The sequence below is a fragment of the Ascidia mentula genome, chromosome 3 (genome assembly GCF_947561715.1).
Source record: "Ascidia mentula chromosome 3, kaAscMent1.1, whole genome shotgun sequence".
NCBI classification, from domain to species: Eukaryota; Metazoa; Chordata; class Ascidiacea; order Phlebobranchia; family Ascidiidae; genus Ascidia; species Ascidia mentula.
The window spans coordinates 7,196,344-7,222,554 of record NC_138568.1 but is presented as its reverse complement, the minus strand read 5'-3'; the positions used below and the strand labels follow the sequence as shown (position 1 = coordinate 7,222,554).

The window sequence follows — 26,211 nt, the reverse complement described above, 5'->3', positions numbered from 1 at the left end:
CATGTGTTTATGTGCTTTTATAGCTGTAGTTTATAAAGTGGCTACAAGAAAAAGGCTGTCGGCTAACAAAAAACTGTTTGCACTTTAATAAAACAAATATGTACTTTAGAAGCCATTTGTGATCGATTTTACCAACGTTGGTGGCCTTTTTTCTTTGGATACAACAATCCAAAACGCAAACATCGAAAGTTAAGTTTACATTGTCAGGATTCCGAAGTTTCGCGCTGTTAAATTTGGCGCGTTAGGTGACCTATGACGGCCACATAAAAATATTATATTATGTATTATTGGTCGCACAAAATTGGTAATAGAAGACGCTTTGTGATGTGCAAAGGTAAATGTGGCAGCTTCGCAGATAAATAAACATTTCCGAAAGGTTTAACTTTAGCATTTTACGAAAAAAATATTTAATGACAAATCTTACACTATTTGGCGTAAAGTTACATCACGTAATTAAACTAAAAACAGAAATTAAAGCTTTCGTTTTCAAAATCTTGCATTATTTATTCTCAGCAATCGCTCTATCATTTAAAAAAGTGTCATTTTTATGTTTACAGCATGTGTTGTTACGTCATAGAAATGTTGCGCGAGTTGGTGGAAACTGGAAACAGCTGACTTTGGTTTTACGCTTGTTTACAAATTGACCCTCAATTTGAGTTTTCATTTGTCTCTAATGTCTGCTTATCATGGAGGATAACACCGAAGAATCCTTGTTACAACTTGAAGGAGTTAATGTCTATAATGCTGAGACTCTAGAGAAAGGTAAGTATCCAGTTTGCTATCCAATCGTATCGTACAAGTTTAAGCACGACAGTAAAATGTTGAAATGAACATTGTCTGGTGTAAACATCTTTTTTTGTCCAACTGCATGTGTAAAATTCATGTTTGTTTTACGTGCAAGTTAACAAGGTGTACTTACTTGTTGACAGATGTTATTGACAAGATCAATAAAAATATTCAAGAGAAAGAAAGGGCAGAGCTCAACAAAAAATGCAATGGAATTATAAATCAAATCAGGTGCTGAAAATGTGAAATGCGGTACTTGCCAACATTTAATAACCATTTTATTTATTTTTTGTAGATCAGTGGCTTCATCATTAAGACAAAATGAATCTGCAATAAAGTTCTTTGGTAGCAAGCCACAGTCGGAAATTGTTGTGCAGAAGCTAACTGGTCTCAAAACTCAAAATGGAAAGTATAAAAGTCAAATTTCTCTTCTTGAATCAAAGCTGGAAAATCTAAAAAGTAGACTAGCGAAAGTATCGAAAGGTAATTTTCAAAACTGTTTATTACTTGAAATCAAGCTTTCAAAATAAAAAAAAATTTGCATATCATATGCTTAAACTACTTTAGCAGTCTACACAAACATAAATTTTCTGCATGAAACTAAAAATGTGAAACTTTTTTAGTATCGTCTGATCTTGGTCAACCTCCACCTCTAGCCTATGGTAAGTTTCACCAGCATGTACAGCATCGCATGTGGTAGTTCATAATGCATACTTTTTGTAGACAAGTCAAAGATATCTTCTGCAAAAAGCTTGAAGGAAAGAAGACAGTTGATAAAAAAAGGACTAGCAACACCATTTTCATTGCAAAAAGAGACAGTGGTGAACACTGCCAAAAAAATCAAACCACCAATCAAACTTGATGATGCCTTTGGCAATTTTCTGTCTAGTGGTTTGATAGAAAAGAACAAACCGACAGAAAAACCTATTGAAGAAAATGGAAATGTGCCTGAGAAGTTAAATGCTGAAAGTATTAGCTCCAATTTTGCATCAACAAGCAGAAAAAGACATTCGTTTCCTGTGGAAGATCCTGTTCAGAATAAACAAAGACGTAAAAGTTTGGAGTCTGATGAAGATTATAAGATGCCATCAGATGATGCTGATTTGGAAGGTTTGTAATTGCTTAAAAAAAATAGTTTTTAGTGATTTTATGATATTTCGTGATTTTATGATATTGAAAACATGTGAAAAACTGCAATTTAAGCATTAATTTTCTGGTGCAAATAGGGTGTTTTAAAGATAATTCCTTGCTTTTTGTGTAAATAACTAGCCCAAAAACGTTTTTTTTTTAAATTATTGCAGATTCAGATGAATATGAAATAGACCTCAATGAAAAGATTAAGTTGGAAGTTTCAGGACCAAACAAAAAACGTACAGCCAACAGGTATATATAATATATCCACACAGTAAACCTTAAATGATTTCTTTTAATCAGCATATATATATATTAATTTTATAAGACAGCGCAAAGTATCAGATGATGCCAACCCAAAGGCATACAAAAGACGAATGATTCGCCACAAACAACTCATTCTGCGTGAACAGGCTGAAGGAACAGTCTCACCAAGTGACAAGCATTTGGATGGTGGGCTAAAGGTGCCAGGAAAAACATGGAAAAAACTATACAAGTAAATTTGGCCAACATGAAGTATTATTAATTAATAAAAATCATTCTTCTGGCACATAAGTTTCTGAAGTAATTTATTCGAAACCGACTTCCTCAGGGTTATGTCAACATATTGCATCAAGCGCATAAACACTAAAACGCTTTTCAAAAGTTTTTTATTTTTTCGAATAAATAACTTCAGAAACTGAAGTGCCAAAGGAACGATTTGATTCATTAGTATGCCTGGCAGCAAAAAAAATAGCAGTTTATAAAGTATTACTACACTTTATTGCAACTTACTTTGCCTTGATCCACTTTGTAGCATTACCTTATCAAGGGTTAGTATAGTCATATATATCGAAACTAATACAACTTAGGATAAATGCATCTTCTTGTAGGTTTTAAATTTGGGATGGCCTATTTCCAATTTATTAACAAAAAACCCATGTATAACTAAGGTACCAACAAACTGGAGTGAAGTGGCTTTGGGAACTTCATAGTCAACAAGCTGGTGGAATTCTCGGTGATGAAATGGGTCTTGGTAAAACTATTCAGATCATCGCTTTCCTGGATGCTCTCCGTCAATCCAAAGTTCGAGACAGAGATAGTTCATATAGGTAACTTGATTACAGATGTTGAACATATAATAAGTATTTGTAAAATTTAAATTATTCAGCTACAATGGACTTGGACCAGTTTTGATTGTTTCCCCGACAACAGTCATGCACCAGTGGGTTCGCGAAATCCACCTGTGGGCGCCCCTGTTGCGTGTTGCTGTGCTTCACAACTCCGGAAGTTACAAAGGGGCAAAGGTAGGTTTTGTTTCTGTGTTGTTTTACAGAGTTACTTCGTCGAAAGTGCTAGATAAAAACAATAGTTTGTGGCAAATTATGTTTGAATGTATTGTTAGAAATTGGTAATATGCAGTGAAAAGAATGCTTTATGGACATTTACAACTGTCACTCATCTAATGCTTTGTGATTGTATATTTTTACTTTTAATCTCGATTGTTTTAACACCCATTGACTAAACTTTGCAGGCCGACCTGATTCATAACATTGTGTTATCCCATGGCGTTCTTGTAACTTCTTATGAAAGAATGCGAATCAGTATCGATGCATTGATTGATAAAAATTGGCACTATGTCATCTTAGACGAGGGTCACAAAATTCGTAATCCAGAAGCTGCTGTTACCCATGCCATAAAAATGGTATGTATTCTATATATATTAAAAACAATTTTTTTTAAATTGATAAGAGATTTGTTGAGACGGCTGTTATATTTGTTCCAGTTCTGGAAGAAATATTCAAATTGGCAGTGTTGCAAAACTAATTTTTTTTTTCTCTTTTTTCTTAGTTTTGTAAATATCATGAAAAAGTACAGGCAAATTTCTGTATTTTTAACATACACTGAATTTATACTGCTTTCAGTTCCAAACGCCTCATCGCTTAATTTTGTCTGGGTCACCCATACAAAATAATCTCAAAGAACTTTGGTCTCTCTTTGACTTTATATTCCCCGGAAAGCTTGGTACACTTCAGTGTTTCATGGAGCAATTTTCTGTTCCCATTGTTCAAGGTGGATATGCTAATGCATCAGAAGTTCAGGTAATTATCAGACACTGGCAAAACGAAAATATTACAATAAATGATAAAAAAAAGTAATTATTCTTTCAAGAAGCAAAAAATATTGCTGATTTAAGTTCAAATATCTACAATTGAATCATTGTTGCATTAAAAAATTTTTAAATGACATTGTTTTATTTTTGTAAAAGGTACAGACAGCTTACAAATGTGCCTGCGTTCTTCGTGACACGATCGCACCGTACTTGTTGCGGAGAATGAAGGTCGATGTGCAGAATCACATCAACCTGCCCAAGAAAAACGACCATGTCCTATTCTGCTCTTTGACCGATGACCAAGTGGAAGTTTACAAAAAATACCTAGATTCTGAAACTGTCTATTCCATATTGTGCAGAAACATGAAGGTAGACTTATCCTAAATCTGACACTTTAGGTGCATAGTATGTAAATATAATTAAAGCATTTTTTGCATTACTGCTTAAGTAAAGTTGGTTTATGACCCATATTTTACAAATTTTGCTTTATTCCTGCTTGTTACAAGATTTAAACGCAGAAACCACTCAAGACAATGTACCTACAGTCAATACATTATGGAAATATATAAAAAAGCAAAACCAATGGTTACAGTTCCTTGTACATTTGGTGGCTTTCCAATGTGTCACTTAACTACATTTCTCTTAACACTCCTGTTTATTTTAGATTTTTGTCGGCCTGATACAACTTCGCAAAATGTGCAACCACCCTGACCTCTACACTGGAGGTCCAAAGTTGTTGGTTGGGGAACAAGAACCTCCGTTGGATAGTGACAAGCGATATGGCTTCTGGAAAAGATCGGGAAAGATGATTGTGGTCGATTCTCTGCTCAAGATTTGGAAGAAACAAAACAAAAAAGTGTTGCTGTTCACGCAAAGCAAACTAGTGAGTCTGCCATACCCCTCTGTAATAATAATTGTTCTTTTTTAGAGCACCAGGTTACACACTTATAATACTTGGTTAAAGGTAAACAATTACCCTTTTACACTTGCAGATGTTAAATGTTTTGGAAGATTTTGTCAAGCTTCGAAACTACACGTACATGACAATGCACGGAGGGACTCCTGTGAGTTCAAGACAACCCCTAGTGAAAAGTTTTAATGAGGTGAAATGGCAGTGAGGTCATTCTATAAGTAAGATTCAGAACAGGCTTTGAAACTGTGGTTGTTTGCTGCAGGATCCTTCTATCTTCGTTTTCATCTTGACAACCAGAGTGGGAGGACTTGGAGTTAATCTTGTCGGGGCAAATAGGTTAGTAATGCTTTTGTTTGCTGCAAAACAATATGTCTCTAAACTCACAGTTACCCACAGTCCACAAGACTGTTTTACCTGAGGATTGCCCTCCAGAAGCCTTTGTTTCGAGATATAATTACATAAAATGTGTACCTTTGGCATACAGGAGTGACTACAAGTCCGTAAGAATAAATAAGCTTCATAATCACCAGTTTAAAAAGATTGGAAAACCTTGACACCTAATTTACTTTGTATAAAGGGTTGTGATATTTGATCCTGATTGGAATCCAAGTACGGATTTGCAAGCACAGGAGAGATCGTGGAGGATTGGACAGAACCAGGAGGTCACCATATACCGACTTATAACTACTGGAACTATTGAAGAAAAGATTTACCACAGGTTCTTAACAGTGTTTTCTTAGTATTATGTCACGATGTAACACTATTATCTTTTTTTAATTTGGCAAGTGTAATTGCTTGTTATACTAGCATGCCGATGATGTTTGTAGCTAGCTTCTGTAGTTGAATACAATTTCACGTATATCTTTTGCTCTTTCAAAATAATGTTGAATTCATCACTATGTCTATATTTTACCTTTAATTAAAAAATATATTTTTGCAATTCTTGTAATTTGCACAACATGCATATCAAGAATAGCACTGTGCATAGACATCTTGTTTGACAGCATTTGTGGTGGTTTTGCTTCGTTTCTAACTGTTAGTTTTTTTAAATCTGAATGAACCATTGACCATTTATTTTGCAACAGACAAATTTTCAAGCAGTTCATGTCGAACCGCGTGCTGAAGGATCCGAAACAGCGTCGTTTCTTCAAAACAAACGACATGCATGAACTCTTTACCCTCCAACACCAATCCAAAGACGGAGTGAAAACCGAAACCGCCTCAATATTCGCTGGAACCGGATCCGAAATAAAACCCTGGAAGTTAAAAGCAAAACTGCGGGCACAAAAGGCGCTGGAGCGCCAACAACGAGGTGACCATGACGCCGACACCGCTACACATGCTGCTAACCGTTCTGTTGACCGTTACCTCGACCAATCAATACCCTCAACGTCAACGGAACCCTTTGAAGAAGCGCATTTTTCCAATGAACAACCTACCTCATCTACAAGATTAAGCAATGACGTCATAGGCATTGATAGCAATGACGTAACCAGTACGTCTACTGACTATCAAGACGATGCCAATGTTGAAAAATTGGGCAGCGAACCGATTTCAGACCTTTCTTCTACTGCGCCACCAGATGACGCTAATGGGTCGCCTCAAGATAGTGAAAATGGGCAATGTGGCGTAACAATGGACTCGCGTGGCGGCGGGTCGGAAAAAATCAAGGAGTCGTTTTTGAAAGTTCTGCGTAAGTTCAAAGAATCAAAGCAAAAGTCTGTGAAATCTGAGACAAGAAGAGCAAAAAAGAATGGAAAAATCTTCGGTAAGTCTGTCAGTTGCAGTCACAAAATCGAGTCTTTACGCTTTTGTTTTAAGATGTCGATGGTGAAATGGTTGATTACGTCACGAAGAAGTCGACGTTCAAGCCACCTGGGGAAGAATTTTCGAGAAAAAACTCAGACGAATACGTTTTGCACAAATTGTTCAAGAAAGGTTTGTTTCCTGCTATTGTGGAAGGCCAGTAAACACGCAGATTGAGTGTAGTATATTTGTATACAAACACAGTCAAAACCACACCATGTACTGTAAACCATTGATTCTTAGCCTTTTTCCTTCGGCACCTCTTCGATATCACCATCAAGTGCTCGTGCTCCATTCTAATATGCGTGAATGTAGATTTCAAATCATACAATAAAATATTTATATACAAACCCTAATCAGCATATCCGCACCCCGTAGAAACAGATACCGCACCCTTGGATCAGAACCCCTGCTGCGAACAAAAGCCTATGGATATTTTTGACTGTAAAATTTTAGTTAGCGAAATTCTCCCATTCCCTTTGCAGGCGTCCACACTGCAATGAGGCACAGCACGATCATGAACAGTTCCACGGCGGATTACGCTCTTGTTGAGTCAGAAGCGAACCGCGTGGCAAAGGAAGCGATAAAGAATCTCAAGTTGTCCAGGAAGCAATACCGCTACCCGAGCTCTAAGCCCGCGCAAAGGTGCAAAATCACTTGACTTTGAGCTGCAGACAGTAATGCACATTACTTCGGCCTGTACCTCCTGCAGCTCAATAATAATTATGGCTTTTTTGCTTCAATATGACTTCATTTCGTATATACTCGTTAAACTACCCTCGTTGGTTGCTGGATGTTGGCGTAAATAATCAAAAATAAAGTTTAGTAAAATACCTTTAAGTCGCAAGGCGTTCGTAAAATACATTAATACAAATTTCAGGCCTAGGTTTGGACGAAGCAGTGGCGTCCAGTCGAAGCAAGTTGACAAAAAAGACGAATCTTCCGAGGACGAAACCCCCATGGCCACAGGAAACGTATTCGGAAAGCGGGGTCAGTGCACGTTCATCACAATAATGCGTTGACTTCGTGCAACCACTTTTTGTCCCAAAATATGCTTCTCTATTATGATTTAGTGGCTGGCTGTTAAGTAATTGTACCCCACAGTATATACTTGATATTGAAGCATTGTTGTCGGAATTATTACATTTCTTGACATTAAGATAATTAAAGATGAACAGTTAAGGTTCTGTGCATTGTGTTCAGATAAACGTGATGTACTGATTTCGCTTAGTTTTAATCGTGCTCGGGCAGTAAACTAAGAAAAATGGTGGGAAATTCAATATTCTCTTGATAAATTAAGTTAATCTCCTTTATATCCTGAAATCTTTGAAGGCTGCTGCAAAGCAACCACCTTGCAGTAATCAGTTATTCTCTTTGTGTCACTTTTTATTCAAAACGATAAAAGAGTGAACTCTCGGCATTGAACGCCAACTTTCGTGCAGACGGAAACGGTTCTTCCGCCAACATCCTGAAACAGATCAAGATGAGGACACACGAAGAGGAGGAGGAGCAAAAAGGGAGCGATGAAAGTGATTCGGAAGTGGAGGAAGATTTCCACCTGTTGCCAAGCGACGGTAACTTTAGCTGCAAGTTGAAACAATCGCAATGTTCACGACAAAGCGTTTTTCCGATCAAATGTTTGAACTGTGATAAATGCGGTTCGGTGTTTTTGTTAAAATCCTTTACTCCAGCCTATTAACTAATTTATAACGCGTTATGTTGCATTCTGTTTAAAGAAAAACTGATCACATTGTTTCAGATGAAGACTACTCTGACGACGACAAGCTTTTACGTGAAATTGTCCAATTTCTCAGCGAGGAATGCAAGGTAGAAACTCAATTCACCCCCTTTTCAAACTGCATTTTCAACAATAATCTTACCTTTAGGGCGAAGCTTCGACCGACCGAATCATGTCAAAGTTCAAGAGTCGCGTGGAGGTCAAGCAAGCGCCCAAGTTCAAGGCGATGTTATTGAGAATTTGCGAGAAGTCGAAACGGAACGAAGTTACTCGATGGCGTTTGAAACCGGAATTCTATTGACCTTTTCACCTCTTGCTTTGTTGCTATTTTTTTAATCTCTTGATTCTGGTAATTTTGAAAAACTTTCTTTTTCTTCTTTAATAAAACGGGAAAAATATCTATGCTGTAGCGTGTTTAATCAAGGGTTTCTGGATCTGCCGAAACACAATACAGGACATATTAATGTCAGTCATCGTGATAATTTTTGGGAACATTGTTTTGACAGTCTCAACCATGGAATATCCCTGATGACTTTTTAGATTTTCGATCGTGTATCAGTGATATTTTTTTTCAATTTCCAGCCGTCGCAGTTACGGAATGTTATAGCCTATATTAATTCACCGGCTAATAGAGGTTCCTTGTTTAAAACGCTGGACATTTAGGTATGCATTTTTTGCCGTTTCCCGTTGTGGGAGATTTTATCACCAAATCTGACTGTTTGGCAGCTGGGTTTAATTTAAGCTTGGATTCGTATTTTGTGAAGTCGCAAGCGCAGATGGTAATTCCTTCGAGACGCAAATCTGCATTTATTACGAAACAGTGACGTTTTTCAATACTGCGAAGAGTGCACGCTGTGCATTGAATGCAAGATTTGTTTTTAAGTGTTTTGCATGGAACTTACCGTCCTCGATAACTAATCCAGGTTACGAAGGCTCTAAGGTCATTTTAAGGGGGGGTTGCTTGGGCCGCCCATTAGCCAGTATAACTGTCTTGACAGTAGGTATCCAAACAACAGAGTGTTTTTTGATGATAAGTTTGCAGTGCAAAAATGGTTGCTTTACTGGAAATTGTACAAAGACTCCTTGCAAAAGTCATATATATGCTGAAGGCCGGCAAGGGTGAATTATAAATCCCAATAGTTTGTAACGTATTGCCAGAAAAGCAACCCCCAGACATTGACTTTAAAATGACAAGGTTTTAATAGGTTTTGGAAAAAGTTAATACCACTGTTTTATTTAACTCGTATATTTTGTATTTATTTTTCATCAGGAAGATACTGCTGTCCACTGGATTAGGTTGTTGTATACCATGTCTACCGATTTCAATTTAAACTCTTCAATCCCAGTCAGGTTTCAAACGTTTTCCTTGCCAATGTTTGTTGCGAAACAAACCATCTGGTCAGCCCACGCTTTGCTCGTTTTCTACCTTCTGTGTTCATTGATTATTTACGAGACTCGACGACACAGAATCTATGCTGTTCCAGGCACACCTCACAGCAGCAGGAAAAGCACTACACGAAGACGAAACACAACAGCAACTGGTGCTGTAACCCATAGAAGCGCCTGGGTGAACATATTAGGCGAAAACCCGATGTGTTTATTCACATTGTCGTCCATTGCACTTCGGAGCATTCTCTTGCAGGTAGAATTCAACCACGGTAGTAGCTTTGGATCTTTGTGTCGACCCTTCGATGTGGTTTACACGCTTTTGGGTTCATGCGGCTATCTCGGCGTTTACGTAATGCTGTGGGTACGACAGTGGGGATTATACAACACCGAGCCGTTGGAAATATTACTCACCAAAAAACTTCGCGCATTTAACATAGCAGTGTTGGTAGGACTGCTCGTGGGGCTGTTGAGTCTATCCGTTTTATTCAGTTTGGGATTTACCAAAGTTCAAGCAGCGCCAAATGGATGCCTTTATCAGCAGCCCACTTCAAACAAGACGATAATTTCCGCCTTGTGGGCTGTCATGACCCTGGGGGCGGTGACATGCCAATTGAGCCTCCTGGCCTTAACCTTGTACCCCCTGAGCAAGCAATACGGCAGCGTTTGGTTTTGCTGCAAAAAGAGAGAGACAGGCAATTCTGTGCCAAACTCGTTGCAACGCGTACAGGTTTGCGAAAGTGTATTATTATGATTAGACTATAAGCTTTATCATTTTTATGATATTCATTTTTCCCTTGAATCTATTGTAACAAATGATTACAAATTTATTTATTAATCATGACAAAAAAACGTTGAGGTTTATGTAAAACCCATAGTCGGTCAACATATCCTATCAAACTCGGTTGGTAATTTATTTCAAGATTTTGGTATTGTTATACGGGGTGATGCAGGGCAAAGTTCCCTACTATGGTTAAACTTTTGCCATGTCCTTTTCTCGCCAGAAAGTGGTGCGACGAGTTTTCATCAGCTGTGCAATCTGCGTCGGCAATGACGTCAGTTTCGGAATCGTGGAAATCATTCGTACTTCTCTGGTTAATTACCACACGACCTTTCTGCTCATTTTCTACAACTTCACCGTCACAGTGAGCCTGATAGCTGTGATATTCTCCTTCTGCGACTGGAAAGAGAGGCTGTTCTTCTGGGCAAAGCGCTGTCGTGTGTCTGCTGCTGATGGCGTCCAAACTCACGGAAACAACGGCAGCGATACAAGGGTAACCACCGATGCTGTGACAGTGGTTACTCCATTACACACACCGAAATGTAAGAGAATATGGGTTTGGCGCACTTTGATTATTTGCTTTGGGCAGGCAAAATATTGGGCATGTTATTACGAAACTCCCAAGTACCATATTCATCGAGTATGGGGTTTTCATGAATCATTCCTTTAAGTTTAGTAAGTAAAGAGCATATAGCGGAAAGTAATACATAAAAAATAAAGAAAATGCATCCTGCATTAAGAACGTGTCACGTTATTTGGCAATGTAACAATTCTCAAAAAGCTATACTATGATTCCAAAACTTTTTTTCTGTCCCCCATTTTGTTTTCAGAGCGATGTGGAGTTGCCAAGAAAGTCAACGAAATAATGGAAATTAAAGATTTCCATAACGAAACACTTCCAGATCAACTGAGGACAGAGTGTGTGACGCCCTCAGACAATCCCCGTTAAGCTGTGTTTGGAAGCGTGCTGTTGCGATATTTCTTTTGTGTATGCTGTAGATTTTATTTCAGCGAAAGTTTTTGTAAGCAATACTTTCATCACAAACTTTCGAACTTATTTTTGTTCTAATTATCAACACTACTATAACAAAACAAACTAAGGCGAAAGCTAAAAAAATACACTTTTACTGACCAAGGCTCGTACACAATTTTTGTGTAGTTCTTGCGAACGTTAATAAGTACTGTGGTTTATGCACATCTAATAAAAAGCATAAACCAAACTGTTCATAACACAGCTTTGTCAGTGAAGATAATGTTGGTTTGGGTTCAAACATAATATAACATTCTTTTAGGACTTTTTTAAATGTTGGTTTTAGGCTTTTGAAAACATCTGTCACAGCAAAACGGAACATTTAAAAAAAGTTTCAGAAATATTCGCTAAGTGCACGAAACTGATATCTAGCTGGTCAAGTTCCGATCTGTACAAAGGTTGCGGAAACATCATCGACGCATTTGAAATATGATGGCACATTTTGCTCATTCACAAGCTATAGTTATATCACAAATGGAATCGGTGACAGGGAATGTTACGCGCCGCGTTCATAGAACAGTATGGTCGAAAATAAAAGAACCTGAAAGCAACAAAAGTGCAATGCAATGGTCATTTTGGTTCCACCATAGGTGGTTCCCCTTCCTTGGGCACGGGATTTCGTCTCAACCAGGGAAAAACCCGTTCCTTCCAGTTACCGAAGGAGCCCACCACCGCTATAAGGCTAATGGTTAATTTAAAGTTGTACGACATCAACAGAAAAGTCGTCCTGTCGTCGAAAACCATGACGTGGATGCCCATTCCTATTCCGAACAGGAGATCGGTGCCAAGGCAGATTGCGCAACTGGTAGAAATGCGCCGCACGACTTTCTGTTATGTAAAATTGTTGACTGTTATTTACGTCTTGCAGTGAACAGCAATGAAATAATAGCATTGAAAAACTTTAAAACGTTGTAAAATATAACGTAAGAGTCTTGAGTGCAGTGTTACAGTTGATAAAAGAATATGTTTTGTTTCAATGCAATGACGTGGAGAAAGGTGTAAGTATGTACCTTATGCTAAAATGCATTGGATTAAAAAATATCTGTCACAAAAATCATAAACGTTTGTCGTCCGAAGCCTCGCAATAGATTCTAACGGCAATTACAAACCTGAACTCGTTGTAACGAACTGGACGTGTTCACTTCCCCGTTTCTCTTCTTGCAGCAAAACCACCCTCTTCCATACTGTTTGGTCAAAGGATAAACTGTCAAAGCCAAAAGACAGGCCTGAAAAAAGAGTGAACAGACCATTATGACGGCGGTGGTAACCGTAATAACTGTTTTTTCTGAAGTTGTTTCGTGGTAAAGACAACCGATGGGCGTATTTGAAAACCTGTTGAAGCTGGAAATGAGAAGACCTGTTGTGCAAGATACTGCTACGAGTAGTCCAACAACTACTCCAATGTTGACCACACGCAACGTTTTGGTGAGTAAAGATTTGATTGGTTTGGTGTTGTATAGAACCCACTGCCTCGTCCAAAGCAACGCATACACACCGAAGTGGCCGCAGGCACCCAGCACCGTAAAGAAACTGCTGAAAACCTTGCAAATACTGTTTGAGCTACCACCGTAGTTGAACTCAATCTCAAGAAGAATGCATCGTAGTGCTATTGCACTCAACGTAAGAAGGCACATTGGATTTTCACCGAATATGTTCCACCAAAAGCTTTTGTGGGTAAAACCTCTGGTTCCAGTGATTTTACTAACCGACTTGATTCTGTTTCCGTTTCTGTGAGGAGTTCCAGGATCACTGTGAGTCTTACTGCGCTGTTTCTCAAACAGTATAAGCACAAAGGCAAGGTAGAGTGTGGTTGATACATGTGCCGCCCAAACAGTTTGTTTTATGGCATACACGATTGGCGAAAACACTTGAAATTCTTCGTCTTCGGTAACGTTTAAAATTGAATTGTTCATTTTCAGCCAGTGTCTATAATAGGCCTTAATCTGTGTTTAGACGTAGAAAGTTATAAACATCCAGATCAGTGCATCTTAACTTAAGACTATCTTTCAAAAGTAATTGTAAATTTGTAAATTTAAATAAACGCTTCGTAGTCGCCATTTTTATGCCTGGCAGCAAAATTGTATTTAACTAGGTCGTATTCTCCTTTATTAGAAATCACGTGCTCGCTTGAATTAAACCATTCCGTCAACATTCTGGACCTACACGTGCGCTAAAATACTTCTTTGTTCTATCAATCTAAGCTTTCGGTTCAACTGCTTTTGTTTTGGCTATATGCTGATTTTTTGCGAAAGTTGGTGAACGTGCGTGCAGTGCGTTGTTTCCACCTATGCAAACTAAATGCAAATTAATCAGTGAAGTGTACGTCAGTCAGGATAAGCGTACATTACAGTGCAATATTTATTCAGACAAACGCCACTTCTTCCCGCCAATGGATTTTGTACTAAAGTTTCAGAAGTTTCAACCTTTGCGATCAAAAAATTTATTTTTGTGAAATCGTCCGGCCCACGTGCAAAGTTTTGTGAATTTGATGCAACAAATACAGCATATAATGGGTGATGTTTTCATACTAGTGTGCTTAAGCGCAGTGACTATATTGTGTACACCCCATGCTGCGAGTACACTATTTTCTGTCGCAGACAAATTGTTCACTTGCACGTAAACGTTGCTGTGAACAGTGTTTAATCGCATGCTTCCGTTGCATAAATAACACGTTTTGTTATGCGCTGTTAACGATGTGTCATTTTAGGATGTTTTTCATATAGTTTTTGTAGTTGTTCAACAATTTCCAATGCATAGTCGACTATATCTGACGTCACAAAATGCAGCAACGGCAAAATGTGTGCATGATTTGGTTTATTTACGTCATACACAATAACGTAGCTTTTCACATGAACTCATATTTTGATTTCAGTTCGTTTTTACGTTTGGATTAGTCAAGTTCTCAGAAATTTGATAAGTTTCTGAAATATGCGTTGAAAAGAACAGTGGTAGATTTGTAAAGGGAGATCTATCACAAAACGATTCTGAAAAACACAACTATTCGCAAAATTAATCAATACACTCAAAGTGTGATCCTCGGCATAAACGCAAACCAGAAGGAACAATGTCGTTTTTACCTCCAGTTCATGCAAATCTCAACTTGAATGCTTCAACAACCGAATGTTCAACAACTGTTAATTGTTTGGCTTCAAACGGACGTGGTTTCTTCCATCAATTTGTTTGAAGACTCTGCGACTTCCGAAATATCGTTGCTTTTTGCGTTGATTCGGGTAGCGTTACTTCCTGCACAAAGTCAGATATTATACTGTTACCTGAAGCAATTTTGTTCTTAAAATGGTTTTCAGGATAATGTCTTTCGCATTCTTACGAAATATATGGAGGGAACTTTGAAAAGGAAAGCCGAAGCTAGGATGCTGTTAATCATATTCTGAGTGAACGTTTCGAACTCATACCGGGTTCATCATCAGTTAAGTTTTGGCTTTCCCTTTCAAAGTTATTAAATCCACTTATTTTGCACCCAAATATGGAGGAAAATTGCATCAATTTTAAACATACACAAGCACAATCAGAATTAAACGTGTTAAAACACAATACTACTGTGCTATCAATAAATTTTAGAAATATAATAACAGTATACTCACTTTCTGGCGTTTTTATAGGAGTCACTGCGGTAACACCGTCAGTGGTTCCCCTTCCCTCGCTTGCGGTGCTCCGATATCTTTCGATGCCTGCCACGCGGGGGCGTCTCTTCCAGGGGAAAAGTCGTTCCATCCAGTCGCTAAAGGATCCCACCACTGCTACTAGATTTACGACCATGTTTAAGTTGTTGGACATCAAAAGGAAGGTGGTTCGGTTGTCGTATATCATGGACTGGATGCCCATTGCTATTCCGAAGAGGAGGTCGGTTCCCACGCAGACTGCGCAACTGATTGAAATGCGTCGAACCACTTTCTGATTGAAAAGTTTGAAAAAACGCATCAATTTTTTTTAATAGGGTTCAGCGTGTTGTTGTAAAATAGTCAAAATTACCAAGAATAAAAAAAACGAAAGTAAATTAAAAATGAAATAGGTGGAGACTGCAATACGAAAAAAAATGCCTCTCTGTATAGCAGCGACTCCCAACCTTTTTGTGGTTGCGTACCACTAGGATGTAAACAATTTCGACGCGTACCACCTAGTATAATGTTACACAGTAACCTGATGAAGTAGCGGGAGATGAATTAGCGGACATTTTGGGATCACTTACGTTTTTTTTTCAATTCGAACTATTTCCGCAAAATACCGAAAGGTGCTCGCGTACCACCTAGAATGCCGTCGCGTACCACCGGTTGGGAAACACTACTGTGCATAGGGCTTTGATCAGACCTACAATATTTACCAACCTGAACTCGTTGCAGTGAACTGGACATGTTAATTTTCGGCGATTTCCCTCTACAGCAAAACCACATACTTCCGTAATGTTTGCTCAAAGGGTAAACAGTAAGAGCTAGCAGACAGGCTTGGAAAACCACTGAGCACACGACAAAAACGCCAGTGGTAATCGTAACAACTTTTTTCTCGTCAGATGTTTCCTGATACAGACAACCGTTGGGTGTATTTAAAAATTTGTTGAAACTAAAAATAAACATGCTTGTCATGAAAACCCCTGCCGTTGCCAATCCCACCAGCACTCCAATGTTGACCGCTCGTAACGTTGTTGTAAGTAAGGTTTTTATTGGGTTGGTGTTGTACAGGCCCCATTGTCTTGCCCACAGCAATACGTAGACGCCGAAGTGGCCGCCTGTCCCCAACAATGTGTATATGGTGCCAAAAACCTTGCAAATAATTTTGGAAGTACTTCCATAGTTGAATTCAATTTGGAGAAGGATGCATCGAAGCGCTATGGAAAATAACGTAAGCAGACACATGGGATTTTCGCCGAATATGTTTAACCAGAAGCTTCTGCGTGCTGCGCCTCCAGTACTAGTAGTGTTTCGTCTGCGTGATATCTTTCTTCCACTACTGTGTGGAGTTCCAAGATCACTTCGGTATTTGTTGCGTTGTGTCTCAAACAGCGTGAGCGCGAATCCAAGATAGAGAACTAGCAATGCATGGGCAGCCCAAATACATTGCTTAATCACAAACATGGCCATAGAAAAAACTTGAAAATCTTCGTCTTCTGTAAGGTTTAAAGCAGAGTTGTTCATCTTTTAAAGTTACGATGATACTTATACTCCTTTTGGAAACCTAAAGCAACAAAATACATTAAATGTCGTGCTTTGTACTAAATTTGGCTACAGCTCAAATGGTCAAAAACGTCGATAATATATATGGTCTTGTCTTAGTTTCAGTCCTTAATCATAGACTCTAAACTGCACGCTTGCTTGTTTGATAACGTATCCTGGAAGCAGCGGCTGACACGACATACGCTAATTGTTGATCCTATCCACGTTGGTAGGTATATAACATGCAAAATTTTGTTGCATGCTGATTTTATGCGTTGTGTAGAGAATATGCAGGTGCTGTGCGTTGTTTCTACAAACCTGCAATGATAAACGAAGAATCCTATATGCAAATTAGTCAGTGCTGTGTAGGCCACATCAAACAAAACGTAAACACTGCAAAATCATGCGCAAAAAGCGTTCTGTCTGTTAAAATTAAACTTACGAGTTGTTTTGCTAAAGCGGTTTATGAAATAAAACATCTTTCTGTCGGTAAATCTCTATAAACTGGGTGGACTTGAACCTGGTATTGATACAAATCATATACAAGGATTTGACAATCCTTTCTGTCCTTGATAACGCCTAAATCAAATTTAAAATTTCAATTGAGTGAACTTGACCCACAATAACGAGCGGAACAGAAAAAAAACTAGGACTTAGTCGGAATTGCTCTTCTGTCACTTAGTTTCTAAAGTGTTTATTTGAAACCGACGTTTCGTCTGCCATTCGGCGAGACTTCCTTAGGGTTATGTCAACAATAATGATGCATCAAACGCATAAACAACATTAGTATGCCTTGCAACAAAAATAGCAGTAAAACTAGTACTGTATGAACCTCAACCAAACCTTCAGCAAACAACCGCACTTAGTATATTCGCCAAGCGCGGATGTGACGTAATATGTGACAACAACTTCCGGGGGCCACGTGCAAAAACAGAAAAAAGTATTCGTGTCAAAAAAGTATACGTCAACGGGAAACGAAGGAAGCTGGTCATCGCCAAGTATTACGTAGAATCGAAAATAACATCCCTCAACATTTCCACGAAAACTACCGACAGTGATAAAATGCTGCATGGGTCTGGTTTAAAATCGCTTCAACTTCAACTTCCAGCAACTAAAAATTAAGTGTGACGTATGCATATCAGATGTAGAGTGGAAACAAGCACCACAGTCTAAAGCAGTGGTTCCTTATCACTTTTATCTCATTTCTCGCTTTCAGTTTGAACGGAATCCTTATTTCCCATTAGTATTTTTTTTCTTGTTGTTATATTTGTTATACTTTTTTTATACAAAATATTTCTTTTCCAACTATTCTTGTATATTTCGGTGCCAACTAATTACCCACATACCACCGTATAATTTCCCACCGGTTAAGAACCACTGGTCTGGATAGTAACAAACCGTTTTCTCTAACCCTCTCTGTTCAAAGCCAAACATGTATTCAAGACTCTTAGAACGAAACTACCAATAAAGCTCACACAGACATAGCCTCTACGAAGTTTCGAAGTAATCAGGCATAGACTTTTAATGTCATTGCACGAAATCTTCTTAGCATCGTGCTGCGATCATACTCTCAAAAATGCTAGTCAACCTCAGCGCTATATATACATCAAAACAAATAGTGGTTTGCTAATCTGCTACGGACAGAGAACTTATACTTTGTGGGTGCGAAGACCATACCTAAACATTCAGGCTCGGCAAATAAACAAATGAACAGCTTTGCCGCTCAACTTTGTTATTCTCATACAAAACACTCCACTCAGTCATCAAACATGGAACAATATCCTTATCTTTCTGCATAAGTACGGTGTTATATGTCAACTTTTTCCACACCGCCGGCGTTAAAAGCAAGGACAAGATATATCACCTCTATCTGATTCTTAGGCCAAACATTTAAGCTTCAATTCTCCTGCATACCGTGCTTAAACCAACAAGATCGACCGAACTGTGCACGTCATCAAGTTTGCGGTATTATAATCGTCTCTTCTAAACACTCAGGTACCGCTTTTTCGAAAGAATAATGCCTGGGGAGGCAAACGAATTTTTCGACGGCTACCAAAGCCTCGGAACGTTAAAAAACTGAAGTCCTCACGTATTGAAGAGAAATTGCGGTTAGCGACATAATAAACCTAATAAAAGACTGGAAAATGGGTTTGGTCTTTGCGTCTCAAATTATCGGTCGCGGCAGAACTTGGAGGCGTAGAGTAAAATTTTGGGTTCGTGAAACAAATTCATATTTTTTATTTTAATACCATTTATCTGTATTTATCATTTTCCACATATATATTACATAGAAAAAACTTACGCAAGAGAGGGGCGTATTGCGACCCTGTGGACTTTGACAGACCTTAAACCGTCGCAACCATTGCATTTATGTCAGAATCTGACTTGGTGTGACGGCTAATACATCGGTCATTCAATAAAGAGATTCTTGACGTGGAGAAACCAAATATATTTATATTGGTGGGAATCAAGACCCTGGTACAATAGATGTAACATTTCTTAACTTAATGCTTTGCTGACATGCTTGATTTGAAGCACTACAGTTTGTTATCCCTGTTTCTTGAGAATAAACTGTTTCCTGCCGCAGACAAATTGATCACGTGGGTTGATGCGCTGCTGGGATTTAAATACAGTTTAGTGTTCCCGCACTTCCAGTTGCAGATCTGCCGGGTTGGTGCATCGAGCATGTACAGGGTGTGGTGTGGTTGAAGTGCATTTAGTATTTTTTGCTGTTATGTAGCAGTTATCAACAGACAGTCAACTATTCTGTACGTGGTGCATTGCAATTTGTTTAGCCCATTTGCTTCAGTATATTGTGTGTGGGTTTAAACCATCGGTGTACAATGTATGTGCGAGACTGCGAGTAGGCGTATTTGTTGGCGTTATGATAATTAGTTGATTAGAATCTTACTTAATTTTTATTGTGGTAATTCTACTTAACTTTGCTTGCCAAAATAACGTTTATTTAACTCTTTTTTCCAAAATATTACATGGATGGCTGAGGGTCGCCGGGTTGATCAATATGAACTTGTTGCAGGTGCCCAGGTTTATTTAGGACAACATGACTATTATCATCACCCTCACTGGTGGTTCTCCATGGGGCTTTAAAATGAAAGGTGGCAAGGACTTCCACCAGCCACTTGCCATTGCAAAAGTAAGTGAAAATGGCATGTATAGTATGTACTTGTAGCTGCATTCTTTTAGCTTTAGCAAAGTTTGCCCTTATAACCTTTCTTACTTAATTGCATTGTAATGATAAAATTTTTAGAATGCACAACATAATACAATGTATTTAATATTAGGTTACAAGTGGTGGAAAAGCCTCAAGATTTGGTGTCAAAGAAGGGTATTTAATTGAAAAGGTAAATGGAGAAGAGTTCGCAAATTTGGGTCACCATGAAGCCCAGAATAAAATCAAAAGTGCTGGTGCGACTCTTACCTTGCATTTGAGGTTTGCCAAAATAGGAGTTTTAATCTTGTAATGAATACTGTATGTGGTTAAATATCTACAATTTTAAACCTTTGATGTTTGAAATTGCATTGTTTAAAATGGTATGGTAAACTTGATGCAGATACTGTTGTTTTGTATTATGCTTTGCACTTTTATTGTTACACTAATTGCATCCGACTTTTGTTACTGTAAAGTAAACATTACAGTACGGTGACAACTACTGATGTAAATAATTACATTTAAATAGAGCTTGTTTATTTTACCTACTGAACCAGTCGTACTGTAATTAAGAGAAATGGCCTCCACTTGACAAACATTAATGGTACAGTGCTAACGCTTGTACTGGCTGTGTCCCTTAACCATATTTGGCTTTTATCAACCATAGGCATAAATTCCATTTAACCATAACAAAATATAAACTGCAAATCTTTAAAACATCATTTTACCATGTCATCACCTGTTTTCTCAGCGAGCCTAAGCCTTCCACTGCTGCACCTGCTCCATATCAACCTCCAGCTCAAGACCAACAAAAATCTAGGTTTATATATTTTTTTATCTGTGTACTGTTTAAAACTCATACCTTGAGAAATTGTAAAGGAATACTATTTGTCACAGCCACCTTTTCTAGCACACAAGTTTTGTGGTTTTTTGGTTTCCTTGTGCTTTTGGCTGGTGCATATTTTCTTGATCTCTTGTGTGCTGGGCATGTTAGGAGAACAGTTTTATTTCAATTAAAACATTGATTCATTTGGTCTTTTCTTTTCCCCTTATGTGTAATTACATTAATAAGTCAGGACATTTACCATGTGCAGTAGTGCTAAATCATATGTAATCATTGCAGTTATCTGTGCTGTCTCTGTTCTATTTCTGCCAATGGCATAATTTGATTAATGGTGTTGTCAAGTTTATGATAACCTGTGTGCTTAACTCGTCACTCTGACTTTTAGTGCTGTTGCATACAAACCTGGTGAAACGAGGTATGCTAAATATGACGATCCAGGCAATTGGCAAAAGGAAGGACAAATTCAGCAGTCCAAAGCAATGACCAAAGCTTTATACAAAGGTAAATGTGAAGGATAGAACATTCCTTTTAAAAAATGGCATCTTTAACTTACAAGATATTCCTGAAAAAAGTCATACCATGTATACATAAATATATAAACAAAAGTGGGGCTTAAAGTCATATAAATAAATCTTTAGGTAATAATTGTATCAACTTAGCATGTAAAAAAGACGAACATTTGTTGTTTCTGGCAAATATTTTTGTGTAACACGGTAATGACACTTATGTCTCTTTTTCTTGTAGCACCAGTGAGGAGTGAAGAAAAGAAACCAATTGTGATAACTCCAGAAATTAAACAAATGCTTGAAGAGGAGGAAAAAGAAAAAGAGAAACAAACTGCTCCTGAGAGCATGAAAGCAAGTGTAGTTAAAACATGGCCTTCACATGATACCAGGTACCATGTTTATCAAATACTTGCGTGGTTAACTAATGTACCAACGTTAAAAATGTAGTGAGTTGCTAATGTAAGAAAAAATGTATTAGGAGTATAATCATCAAATACTTGTACCGCATTAACAGTAAGGAACAAAAAATTGTGATGTAATGAGTGAATGTGAATCATACCATGAAGAGTTCTCTTTGTCACAACTGTATATATTTTCACTGGGGCAAAGCCAGTTGTTCAGACTTTCAAATTACCCCACTTGTTTGCTTAGTAGTCACTATTGGAATGTGTTTTGTTTTGTGACAATGCCTCTGAATGGTTGTTTGCATTCCAGAGTGTTGGTGTATTGTTCAATCACAGTCGTGAATGGGCTACTCAAAACTATAATTACCCTTGCGGGGTGTAGTAAATTCCAACAATCCATGTCCATTGTTACTAAATAACAATTAGCGCTTGAAAAGTTCAGGCCCTTTTAAGTTGATAGTCACAAGAACAGTGTGCTTTTTGAAGCCTGTAACATATATGGTTGGTGTTTTGTGTTTGGGAGATGACCTCATCCGTGTGGTTTATACTTTGATGTAGTTCCTTGGGGATTTTTAAAAACCTCAGTGATTCAAAAAGCTTTAATTTAAATCTCTTTTAAAAATAGTTTACCTCCAATTTCTTAGTATTTCCTCGGTTTCGAACTGTGCAACTATTTAAAAATAAGCTAAATTAGTGCTATTTGAAAAAATAAATAATCCATTTTTCGTGATTTAATACGGTTGTTTTGAATTGCGTATCCACACCTAAATGACATCCATTAAAATGCAGCCCAAGTAATGGAATTACCCCTTCTGCTGCCCCTGTTGCTGCATCGGCTGGAAACGGTGATACTGATCGCAATAAAGCAATCGGAAACATTGGAAAATTCTTTCAGGGCTCGGCTGCACCAAGATATGGGGAACCTACATTTGCAAAGGTTAATGTAGCAGAATGTTAAAAACATATGCAGTTTCCTTGTTAAGTAAAAGAATGTTTTCCTTGAATACCTGTCAATGTAGGCATATATGTAATGCTATTTATTTTGGTCAAAAACTAACCTAGGAAAATGCAGTCTGTTGTTCCACATTTTAAATAAAGGTTTTTGTTTAGGCCTTGCAAGATATTTCATCGCCTTTGGGTGACCCTGCAGTGTTGGAAGTACGCATTGGATCCAATATGCCCACTCCTTCTGTGCATTGGTATCACAATAATAAGCCTGCAAGGGAATCTAAGGAAAAGGATATTCGTTTTCTTAGCAATGGTAGGCTGATCTGAAATATGTCAAAGGTTATGCTATAACTAAACATGTGCTGAATTCGAAGTAACCCTAAATGAAAAGGTCTCTGTTTGGCTGGTCTTTAATGGCCAGTTTCATTGATCTGATGGGTCAAAACAATGTGCATTTCAGCTTCCTAAATGTTTTTAATACAACTTTTCAAGTCTTCACTGCGCTTAGTGTGCAAATTTATAACTACTTTTGACTATTGTTGTTTTAGGACCAATACACACACTTGTACTTGGAGAGTTGTCCCCTGAGCTTTTAGGAACTTACACTTGTACAATAATGAACAAATATGGCTCTAAGTCAACAAGATGTCACGTCACTGTTAAGACCGATGGCGAAAATCAAGTGAGTTTTAAAGACCCAAGTGTAAACTTTTACTCATAATCCTTTCATTGTAATAACTACCTATGTTTCTTTGACTGTGATTATTTGCATTGTTTAGTACTCTGCACCACGTCCAAATTTTGTTGCTACATCTAATCCACAAAAAGATGCAAAACGAGTGGTGGCAAGCACCTCCCTTGGATTGTATTCTTCCCAAAATGTCAAAGACACTTACCAAGGTCAATTGAAGCAGTCACCAACCAAGTAAGTGGTCTTTATGCCATACCAATTAGGCAAGGTCTTATGAAAGACATTTAGACAGGAATGAGCTTTGTACTGAATAAAGTAGCAGAAGGGCAGTAAAATTTAGTGATAGTTGAGCTTGTCTCCAGATGAGTGTAGGTGTCGAGCAGGTGTAGGTACAGCATCGGCAGTCACACCAAAACAGCCATCTTCCACACCTAAAACACACATCAGGGCACCCACGCTCTTTGTAACACGAAAATACCATGTACGCTGGGCGTCCCTTCTCATTATTCTCTGCTCAGTATGAAAGTCTTTATAAGGCATTACACGGTTTTATCATGCGGAGTGGGTGAATTGCGTACCGGTCCGATTTGATAAGCATTTCCTGGCCGATAGTTGCGTCATACTTTGCCAATATACCCGTCACGTTACGGGATGTCGTGACTGGCTGTGTGGTGTGGTTGCCGATCGAGGAACAAACCTGAAAGTTAATGTTGTGATTTGTGATCATAAAAATTATGGCCCTCTTCCCGAACATGTGATTTATCCGGCATCTGGTAAACACACAAACCTCGGATTATTTATGTTTATCTTCCTGTAAGACTGACTTTCGTTTAATGGGTTTGGCTGAATTTTTAGTGTTATTCACATGTGTATAATAAATAGTCCTACAGAGGTATTGACGATGGAAGTGCAATGGTGCATTGACAACTTTCCACCCTCAGCGAAGGTGTATGCGTACAAGTATAGTAGTCCAGTGGTGATAGACAAGTTTGGTGTTATAAATAAAAATTTGTGCAGTGAAATTAACAAAATTGTGAAAAGGTTGAAGACAAAAGAAAGTAAAATGTTCGACAAAGTGAATAAGTTGTGTGCATTTTTTTTGCATTCAAACATAAGGATGCAGTGGACAGTAAAGTCAAGATATATATCTGAAAGTGAAGAGATCAGTTGGAAGAAGGACGATTTTGGTAAAACCTGTTAGGAAGTACCAAGTGGTAAGTAGTAGTGACTGCAGCACAGGTTTTTTTTCAGGGACAGAAAAGAAAGGAAGGCATTGCAAATTGTCAGTTCTGAGATATACAGTGCAGGTATAGTGTATTGTCCTTTTAAACCGAACCAGCTCTTGAACATTCCTTCGTTTTTCCAGGGAGGAAAATGAGGAATCTGAGGTTTTGAAAGCTCTGCGCGAGGACGCCCCCCAGCGGAATTATCACCAAACACGATCCATGAAGTTTCTGGAAGAGAGTTTGTTGCCCGAAAGCGACGATTTGTAAAAAAAATAGCTTCAGTTTCTCGTTTTCCTACTTCCACAATTGCAATAACGTCACAAATAAGGGCATTATGACGTCACTACAAATCGTGATTATGACGTACGAGTTGCGTGTGGTTTTAGCTGTTTTAAGACCAAATGTATTTTTCTGTGTGTAAAGTTTCAGTTTTACTTTTTAAAATATAGCAGTTGGCGACCTAAAGTTTCTGTAACATTTTTAAACTTTTGAAACGCGTTATCTCGCTTTCCAATAACTCAATATTTTTCCGTTGAAGGAGACTTATGTTGCTCCTTCAACACCACAGCCTCGCGTACTTGCACTTTCTGTACAAACATGTTGTAATCGTATAGACGCAGATCACAACATTATACATCCTATGCTGTCAGCGCACCTCCGGGTATGCGGACAACACCTTACAGCTCATTAATCAAAGCGTAAACTTATCGCACGGCTTGTCTTTATCTTTAGATTCCGCACTAATGTGCCAAACACCAATCATTTTGACAGTGTTACACCATCGATACGCATTTCTCGCTTTGTATTGACGGAAATCACCTAAACACCCAACAGCTTTGAAAGCTGCCTGTGACCACAATAAACGGTCTCTGCGGGGTCTTGTATAAATCCCGCAAAAAAATAATATGTTGAGAACGTTTTTATTTCTGCTTGTCCTGCACCACGCTGACCACACCAATTCCTTACCAAGTTCCTTACCACCTAGCTTCTAACCTTGCCCCTTTAAACCTTAATCATTCCGAAACCTAATTCCGCCGTAAGACGGCAAATTCAGTGCCTTCTTGTCGCACTATTTGTGTTCCTTTTCACATTTTCACCCAGGGAAACTGGTACAAAATGTGATATTGATTCAAAAATGCCCATACAGGAGGAAACTGCCAGTGAAAGAAACCTCGTTAAAAATTCTACTCGTAGTAAATGTGACTTGTCGCAGCCTCGCGCATTCTGTGCATTTTGATGTTAGAGACTGTATTATACATTGCTATTTTTGTGGTAACTTCCATCTATTCGGCGCATAGCTGCATTTTTGCTTCATGTCGACGATTCCGCCCATATATAAATTTCTACCTATAATTTGCTGTACATTTGTGCATGTGTATGCATCCTACATATATACATACATACATACATATATATATATATTGTCGTGTACAGTCATGTGTATAATTGCTTTTTCGCCGGCACTTTGATGTCTTCTTGTACTGAAATGCGTCACACTGCTATAGATTTGTCGTGCAAACCGCGTGAAAAAAAGAAAATTACCAAAGCTTTTGTCACCAGTTGTTTGAATGCTACAGCAGCAGTGATTTGAATAT

General features: G+C 38.2%; 4 protein-coding genes across 4 annotated transcripts; 2 read left to right on the top strand and 2 right to left on the bottom strand.

The window, feature by feature from the left end:
• Positions 1-607: 607 nt before the first annotated feature.
• LOC145893967 (DNA excision repair protein ERCC-6-like) lies at positions 608-8,864 on the top strand. Its single transcript, XM_082982386.1, has 23 exons — positions 608-762; positions 930-1,017; positions 1,082-1,269; positions 1,410-1,448; positions 1,510-1,896; positions 2,088-2,169; positions 2,246-2,413; positions 2,850-3,008; positions 3,068-3,203; positions 3,431-3,601; positions 3,822-3,998; positions 4,166-4,378; positions 4,674-4,892; positions 5,002-5,112; positions 5,185-5,258; positions 5,500-5,640; positions 6,008-6,690; positions 6,744-6,860; positions 7,214-7,373; positions 7,609-7,718; positions 8,171-8,302; positions 8,488-8,555; positions 8,615-8,864. Exons 1-23 carry the CDS (start codon positions 687-689, stop codon positions 8,765-8,767), a joined length of 3,852 nt encoding a protein of 1,283 aa, XP_082838512.1. The 5' UTR covers positions 608-686; the 3' UTR covers positions 8,768-8,864.
• A 3,111-nt stretch (positions 8,865-11,975) lies between these two features.
• On the bottom strand, positions 11,976-13,585 carry LOC145895264 (uncharacterized). The gene is made up of 2 exons (XM_082984040.1): positions 12,773-13,585; positions 11,976-12,491 (listed from the first exon to the last, which is right to left on the bottom strand). The coding sequence occupies exons 1-2, from the start codon at positions 13,574-13,576 to the stop codon at positions 12,234-12,236; spliced, it is 1,062 nt and encodes a 353-aa protein (XP_082840166.1). The 5' UTR covers positions 13,577-13,585; the 3' UTR covers positions 11,976-12,233.
• A 967-nt stretch (positions 13,586-14,552) lies between these two features.
• LOC145895131 (uncharacterized) lies at positions 14,553-16,846 on the bottom strand. The gene is made up of 3 exons (XM_082983889.1): positions 16,007-16,846; positions 15,266-15,575; positions 14,553-14,906 (listed from the first exon to the last, which is right to left on the bottom strand). The coding sequence occupies exons 1-3, from the start codon at positions 16,808-16,810 to the stop codon at positions 14,812-14,814; spliced, it is 1,209 nt and encodes a 402-aa protein (XP_082840015.1). The 5' UTR covers positions 16,811-16,846; the 3' UTR covers positions 14,553-14,811.
• A 3,017-nt stretch (positions 16,847-19,863) lies between these two features.
• On the top strand, positions 19,864-26,144 carry LOC145894416 (uncharacterized). Its single transcript, XM_082983000.1, has 10 exons — positions 19,864-19,982; positions 20,131-20,279; positions 20,749-20,817; positions 21,227-21,342; positions 21,586-21,736; positions 22,541-22,688; positions 22,862-23,012; positions 23,248-23,381; positions 23,479-23,624; positions 24,757-26,144. Exons 1-10 carry the CDS (start codon positions 19,890-19,892, stop codon positions 24,881-24,883), a joined length of 1,284 nt encoding a protein of 427 aa, XP_082839126.1. The 5' UTR covers positions 19,864-19,889; the 3' UTR covers positions 24,884-26,144.
• The last annotated feature ends 67 nt before the right edge of the window (positions 26,145-26,211 follow it).